Raw genomic sequence first — 8674 nt, forward strand, 5'->3', positions numbered from 1 at the left:
AATCCAGGGAGTTTAGTGGTATGCGAAAAGGCTGCTTGATGCAAACCAAATCTCCAAATTGTTTTCTCAAATTGCGCTTGGTATTTACTATTTACTCAAGTGGTAATTTACTCATGATTTGCTTGTATGATATATTATATCCATATTGGATCCAACGGTCAAACCTCCTCGCAAGGAACAGTCTTCGTGCTTGTCACATGCCATTCTTTTACAGAAAGATAGATACAAGTGAACGCCCTCTAACACGGGGTAAGGTTTGAGTGGTTGATCGAAGAAGGATTCTACTTCTGCTAGTATTTTGAGGCTGCTTGGTCAACAAATACAGTTGAGCTAACTCCAGTTCATGGGTTGCTACGTTCCCTTCATAGTCGTACATTTTGTCATTCATTCAATAAGCTTTTGGCAAACATCTTCCTTTTTATTGGTTAACAACAATTGGTGCCACTTGAACTATCAAAAGGAACATCCCCATGGTAAACATCAAATCTGGTATATGAATTTCATCTTCGCCCAATTAATTAGTCAGTAATATCATATAATTAGACACTAACCGAATCTATAAACCTTTTCAAACCCTCTAATCTTAGCTTAAACATATATCATGCTGAAAATAATCACTTAAGCATTTTAAGCCCAAAAAAAAAATGTTCTACAACAGTTCAAGTAAGCTTTTGGCAACCCTGCAAAATACACTACACCCCACCACAAGTACATCTTACTAGGGAGTAGGAACTAGGAAGACAATTTTTCAAGTCCAAGTTCCTTAAGCCTGTTGGAGAACAATTCAGAAATAAACAGAATAACAGAAATAAACAGAACTTGAAATTCACAATTTTTATTTCACAAAAGGTATTTGCTATACAGAATGAAAAGTATACAATAAATACAGAAATTAATATAAGAATGTCAACGGTACTAACTTGATTACAGAAGGTAGAGGCTAGCGTAAAAGCTATGTCCTTCGAACAGTAATTCCGTCCCACTCTTGTGCTTGTGGTTCTATAACGTCTGCTCGACCAGGATACAACTACCTAATCCTATAACCCGCATTGGATTATAGAATTCTAGCGAATTGCTTTGTGTGTTTACTCTCTCTGGAAAGTTTGTACGGAAGAAAAGGAAGAAGAAAAGATGATTCATTTGGATACCATGGATTGCAGATATATAGGCTGTTTCACACCTTTTCAAATACCAGTTCAGTGTATTTGAAGGTTCACAACTCTTTTCTACGAGCTGTGTCTTTTAATCAAAACGTTTTTAATTAATAATAAATTAATTAAAAACTTAATCCGAAAATTAAAATTAATGAATCAGATTAATTTTAAATTCCAAGGCCCTTGTCTTGATTAATTAATATTAATTGTATTTAGGCTATATTATACAAGCCTAATCCACACAACCATAAGGCCCAAGCCTTCAATCCATTTCCAAATGGCCCATATTCTAATTACTAGACTAAAGCACTAAATCTATATAAAGGCCCTTGAGAATCTTGTTTTCCCCAATGTGGGACAAGAGTCTCAAAACTTCCAACAAAGCCTTGATAAACATGAGATTAGAGAATTGGACTTCATTTATCCCACTCATCCAAAAGTTGTAGAATTATTGCTTTTCACTTTTGATCTGGTGTGTTGTAATGAAGTTACAGGCATGCCTCTATTTATAGGAGTTTGATCCGACAACTTCTTACATACAACAACAACAACAACAAAGCCTTTTCCCACTAAGTGGGGTCGGCTAAATGAATCCTAGAACACCATTGCACTCGGTTCTGTGTCATGTCCTCCGTTAGGTCCAAGTACTCTAAGTCTTTTCTTAGGGTCTCTTCCAAAGTTTTCCTAGGTCTTCCTCTACCCCTTCGGCCCTGAACCTTTGTCCCGTAGTCACATCTTCAAACTGGAGCGTTAGTATGCCTTATTTGCACATGTCCAAACCACCGTAACCGATTTTCTCTTATCTTTCCTTCAATTTCGGCTACTCCTACTTTACCTTAGATATCCTCATTCATAATCTTATCCTTTCTCGTGTGCCCACACATCCAACGAAGCATCCTCATCTCTGCTACACCCATTTTATGTACGTGTTGATGCTTCACCGCCCAACATTCTGTGCCATACAGCTTCACTGGCCTTATTGTCGTCCTATAAAATTTTCCCTTGAGCTTCAGTGGCATACGGCGGTCACACAACACGCCGGATGCACTCTTCCACTTCATCCATCCAGCTTGTATTCTATGATTGAGGTCTCCTTCTAATTCTTCGTTCTTTTGCAAGATAGATTCTAGGTAGCGAAAGCGGTCGCTCTTTGGTATTTCCTGATCTCCAATCCTCACCCCTAACTCATTTTGACCTCCATTTGCACTGAACTTGCACTCCATATATTCTGTCCTTGATCGGCTTAGGCGAAGACCTTTAGAATCCAACATTTCTCTCCGAAGGTTAAGCTTTGCATTTACCCCTTCCTGAGTTTCATCTATCAACACTATATGGTCTGCGAAAAGCATACACCAAGGAATATCATTGAATATGTCTTGTTAACTCATCCATTACCAATGCAAAAAGGTAAGGACTTAAGGATAAGCATTGATGAAACCCTACAGTTATGGGGAAGCTTTCGATCTGTCCTTCATGAGTTCTTACGGCGGTTTTTGCTCCATCATACATATCCTTTATAGCTTGGATATATGCTACTCGTACTCCTTTCTTCTCTAAAATCCTCCAAAGAATGTCTCTTGGGACCCTATCATACGCTTTTTCCAAATCTATAAAGACCATGTGTAAATCCTTTTTCCCATCTCTATATCTTTCCATCAATCTTTGTAAGAGATAGATTGCCTCGATGGTTGAGCGCCCTAGCATGAACCCGAATTGGTTGTCCGAAACCAGTGTCTTTTGCCTCAATCTATGCTCGATGACTTTCTCCCAAAGCTTCATTGTATGACTCATTAGCTTAATACCCCTATAGTTCATGCAATTTTGTATGTCGCCCATATTCTTATAGATAGGTACCAAAGTGCTCTTTCGCCACTCGTTTGGCATCTTCTTCGTTTTCAAAATCCTATTGAAAGGTCAATGAGCCATGCTATACCCGTCTCTCCCAAAACCTTCCACACTTCGATCGGTATATCATCTGGGCCCACTGATTTTCTATGCTTCATCTTGTTCAAAGCTACAATCACTTCTTCCTTCCTGATTCGACAGTAAAATGAGTAGTTTCTACACTCTTCTGAGTTACTTAACTCCCCCAAAGAAGTACTTCTTGCATGTCCTTCATTGAAAAGATTATGAAAATAACCTCTCCGTCTGTCTTTGACCGCGTTCTCTGTAGCAAGAACCTTTCCATCCTTATCCTTGATGCACCTCACTTGGTTTAGGTCCCTCGTCTTCTTTTCCCTTGCTTTAGATAGTTTATAGATATCCAACTCTCCTTCTTTGGTATCTAGTCACTTATACATATCGTCATAAGCTGCTAGCTTAGCTTCTCTCACAGGTTTCTTCGCCTCTTGCTTCACTCTTCTATACCTTTCACCATTTTCATCATCCTATCATTGTATAAGGCTTTACAACATTCCTTCTTAGCCTTCACCTTTGTTTGTACCTTCTCATTCCACCACCAAGATTCCTTCTGGTGTGGAGCAAAGCCTTTGGACTCTTCTAATACCTCTTTTGCTACTTTTTGGATACAACTAGCCATGGAATCCCACCTTTGGCTAGCTTCCCCCTCTCTATCCCACACGCATTGGGTGATTACTTTCTCTTTGAAAATGGCTTGTTTTTCTCCTTTTAGATTCCACCATCTAGTCATTGGGCACTTCCAAGTCTTGTTCTTTTTTCTCTCTCTTTTGATATGTACATCCATCACCAACAAGCGATGTTGATTAGCCAAGCTCTCTCCTGGTATAACTTTGCAATCCGTACAAGTTATACGGTCCCCTTTCCTCGTCATTAGAAGAAAATCTATTTGTGTTTTTAACGACCCACTCTTGTAGGTGATCAAATGTTCTTCTCTCTTCTTAAAGAAGGTGTTAGCTAAGAAGAGATCATATGCCATTGCAAAATCCAAGATAGCTTCCCCATCCTCGTTTCTCTCCCTAAAACCATGGTCACCATGAAAACCTCCATAGTTGCCTGTCTCCCTGCCCACGTGTCCATTTAAATCTCCTTGCCCACTTACGGGTGACGCCCTAGCTTTAGCGCGAATTCGTCCTGGATTCATTTTCATAAGGATTCGACGTAACCTAGGAGTGCCGGCTGTCGACAACCTGACGCCCTCCCCCTCCTTTATCCAGGCTTGGATTCATTTACATACAAGAAGAAAATATTTCACCTCCTTATGACATTTTCATCTAATTCATTTAATGACTTTCACCAAAGTCCACTTTGGTTAGCTTTCTTACACAAACACATGTGTGACATTCACACCACATTTCACAAGTGTCTCATTCTTTTCATTGGATAGCCCATATATAGGCTTAGGATTTTCCATATTTACAACAATGAGGACTAAAGTATTAACATATTACGTAGAACCCAGAATGTGGACAACCACTTTATACATAACATTTACAACAATTGGTTATAATTTATAGAAATAAAAAAAATTTGCAATGTGGTGGGTCATTTAGATACAGTCGAAATTAGAGAAAAACTTCTCAAAAATTTGAAAGTACGAAATCTACAATGGGTCCCTGCAAAATTTATGTAGTGAATCGAAAATTTATGTAGTGAATTGATAAATTACATTGATATTTATTGATTTTCCTATATCTCACAATATAGGGTAAGTTTTCATTTCACACTCTCATTTCCGTATTGATTCTTGATTTTTCGAATATTTCGATAAAAAATATCGACAATTCATGAATATTGTAAACACTGCATATATGTGACAATGACGTGCCCTTGCAATTTTTTTTATTGAAAAAATATTTTATTTATAAAATTATCTTTATAGGATAGAACAAATTTCGAATGTGAATTTAGGAATTAAGGCTGCATTTTAAAAATATATACTGCCTGAAAACAGTATCAAATGTATAAGGATCGCAATACAATTTGAATCCTTCTCCTGACCAGTAGGCGGGAACAGCAGGGGCTTATGCAATAACAACAATATAAATGGTTTATCAATGACAACCATTTTAACTAAGTCTTTTTGTATTAACAAATTAATTCAAAATTCACAATAAATTAATTAAGAACCAGAAAAATGTCCAATATTTTAATGTCTAGCTAAAGGGAATGTCCAAATGCTTGGTAAATTAGCTCTAATCCATCAATAATCCAATCCGTTGATATATGATAATGGAACCCACACGCCAATATTATTTTGCGTAGCCCCAAAAATCCATCTCTCCACGCAACGAGAGGTGCTGGTGGTTAATTTGGTTGACGGAAGAGGGTGCATTTGCATCCCCATACCTGGCTGTTCCTTTGGACGACGAGTCTTGATCATTTCCAAGATCATGAGAAGTAACCAGGCGATCGAGCATAGCCCATTCACTCATCCCCTGGTGATCATGATTATTATCTCTTCCGCCAGCTGTTCCAGCTCCTCCTCCAACCATATTTGGTTGATGATCTGGTTCGCACGTGCCAACCTCTAACCCTGGTTCACACGCTTGGTAGCGGAGACCCTCACTACCACTTTTACAGTCTCTAGGGTTTGTCATGAGCTGCTTGACCATGCCGTGGGCAGGTGAGTCGTCGGAGGGGAGCTGGGAAGAGTAGTCGTCATAGGAGGAAAGGGGCTTGTGGGCGAGGGTCGGGATAAGGGCTTGGGATTGGAAAACAGAGTAGTGAGGCGGGGACTGCAGGTGGGCGTAGTGAAGGCTTGAGTTATTGTTTAGTTGGAACCCTTGGGTTGCTGCATGGTGTTGTTGGCGTAGTAAGTACTGGTTGTCTCTGTGGCTATGCATGAAGGAGCGAGCTTGCAATTGGCTGTTGCTTGATGCATTGTTGAGCTGCTGATGCTCTGAAGAGTTCATGCTAGAGCTTCCTCCTTCATTTGCAACCTTGAATAAATTCTTCTTCTTGAAAACTCTACAGATCACCCACCCATCTTCCTGCATATATGCAATATATATTTATGGATACAAATTAAAATCTTCGACTAATAGGTATTAACGTAAGAAAAACCTTAAACCCTAGCTAGTAAATTTTCTGATTATTTATGTTATAGTTATAACATAAAGTGACGAGATAACATATATATAGAGTGATGAAAATGAAATGGAGATGGAGACAAGTAGTGCATACACTAGATAGGTTTCCTTGAGGATCATCGCCATCTTCAAGGCGGTACTCATGCATAATCCAGTCAGTCTTTTGGCCGTGGGGAGCTCTGCCTCTGTAGAAAACAAGGGTTTTTCTCATGCCAATCTTCTTGAAGGTGTTTCTGATGCATTTGTCCCGCCCTGTTGCCTTCCAAAACCCAGCGTTTGTGGCCCTATTTGTCCTCGACCCTGTTGGGTACTTTCTGTCTTTGTGGCTGAAAAAGTACCACTCGTTTTGTGGAGTCGACCCAATCCTACATCTCTCTGTGCATACACGCGTGCATCAAACAAACAACCAAAAATTAATTACAGATGTAGATGTTGTTTAGGGTTGCATTTGTATATAACTAACTATGTCATTAATTTAAAATGGCCTCAGAGATATGACCCCCGTTGTTCTGATCTAGGCTAATTTACAGCAAATTAGCAATATGTATTTCAGTATTTTGTAAAAGAGAATGTGCATATCCTGGTCCACTGATTTACCTGACTAATCATATATATTAACTGTTCAACCCAACCAAGGTGTTCTTTATATCGGAAAAGGATCCTCACCGGATTTTTTTCCTCGGATCGTGGGGATTCTGTGATCGTGACCGTTCATCATACATCGTGCGGCCAGTTTTCGTTAGGTACTATCTATATTTAATTTTAAATTTTAAATTTTGAAATGATTTCTGGCCGTACGATGTACGATAAACGGTCATGATCATGGAATCCCCAGGAAAAGGATCTTCCCTTTTTGTCTAATTAACTGTCAAGTCCGGTGCGTATTACTAGTCAAGACTCAACAAATATTTTATATCATGAGAAATGATAAGGAGAGTCTTTTAAAGTGACATTTTTTATGGACTCTCCGCCACCTCATATTTTTTTTTTACAATTTTCGTGCTAATATTATAAAAAATTATGCCAAAAGCATTAGATGGTGGAGAGTCATGGAGAGTCCCACTTTCGAGAGTCTCCTTAGCATTTCTCTTATGAGTTTGGACAAAAAACATGAGATGGCGGAAAGACCATGGAGAGTCCCACTTTTAGGAGAGATTCCTTATCATTTTTCTTTTCTTATATCATGTACAATTTCATGTGTGCAACTTTTATTTTTCATGGAATTGCAAAAATTGAGAAACTTCAAATCTTTCATGAGAAATGCTAAGATACTCTCTCAAAAGTAGGTCATGGACTCTCTATCACCTCACAATTTAAGGTCAATTCTTTTACCAACATTATAAAATATTGTACCCAGAACGTGAGGTGAAAGAGAGTCTATGGAGAATCCCACTATTGAGAGAGTAATTCCCTTAGCATTTCTCCTCATTCATACGTTATTATATTCTATTCTAGAATTAATTATGTAAAAAAAGAACGAATTCATATGACATATACAAATGATCAATTATATGTTAATATATGCAAATGATCAATAATACATGTTGAATTCTTGGGGTGTGTGTGTCTGAGCAACTTTTGTTTATATTTTCATTTTTAATGGTATTGCAAAAATTGAGAAACTTGTACGAATCTCTTAAACGTTGAATTTATTCTATTCTGGAATTGTGTAAAAAAAGGAAAAATAAAACGACTTCGTATACAAATGATGATCAATTTAAACTCTTAGTGTGTAAATATAATTCGACTGAGCTAGAACTATATAAAGTACATGCATGACGATATTGTGAAAACAAATCTTAATAAAACCAATCACTATCGTGCAAAGACAATAATCTTGGAGAGAAAACCAATCATTTCTATCCTGTTGCCAGCTTATTATTAATTAGAAAGGATTGCAGCGCTTGAACAAATTAACTAGATCATAATTAAGCTCAAAGTAGAATATTTATAATTGCAAAACAGATCATTAAGTTTTCATACCTTGCAACTCCCAAGGTTCCATCTTATTCAAGTCCACCTCTCTAATGACCTCCATGTCAAACTTCTGAAAGGACACTTTCTTCTTCAAATAGTAGTGAAGTAGCTCTTCGTCCGTAGGGTGGAATCGGAACCCCGGAGGCACACCACCAGTCGAAGAATTTGCCATCGATAATCACTTACCGATATCGAATATGTATGACTTGATTGCAATGTATCTAAAAATCGATATCCACATCAGTAGTATTGCTCTAGCAATTTAGTTAGCTAGCGCTTTACTCGCTATGTGTTTTGAGTTTGAGCAATGAATGAAATTTTACCTGGGGATGGTGTCATGAGGCTTAAATATCATGCCGAGTGTCAACCGGGGGGATGATGATTTATGGGAAAAGGTTGACGGCCGGTGACTACGCCTACGGGGATGGTTAAAGCTATCGTAAAAAGCAAGTCTATGGAATTGGAATGAGTCGACTAGGATGGCTTTTTTGGTATAATTTACCCTTGGGCACGATCTTTGTCACCTGCGTATCT

General features: G+C 38.2%; 1 protein-coding gene across 1 annotated transcript; it reads right to left on the bottom strand.

Moving 5' to 3' along the window:
• Positions 1–5174: 5174 nt before the first annotated feature.
• Positions 5175–8432, bottom strand: LOC126587324 (protein BEARSKIN2-like). Its single transcript, XM_050252362.1, has 3 exons — positions 8147–8432; positions 6258–6538; positions 5175–6064 (listed from the first exon to the last, which is right to left on the bottom strand). The coding sequence occupies exons 1-3, from the start codon at positions 8310–8312 to the stop codon at positions 5324–5326; spliced, it is 1188 nt and encodes a 395-aa protein (XP_050108319.1). The 5' UTR covers positions 8313–8432; the 3' UTR covers positions 5175–5323.
• Between the last annotated feature and the right edge of the window lie 242 nt (positions 8433–8674).

This window comes from Malus sylvestris, chromosome 10 (genome assembly GCF_916048215.2).
Source record: "Malus sylvestris chromosome 10, drMalSylv7.2, whole genome shotgun sequence".
Lineage (NCBI taxonomy): Eukaryota > Viridiplantae > Streptophyta > Magnoliopsida > Rosales > Rosaceae > Malus > Malus sylvestris.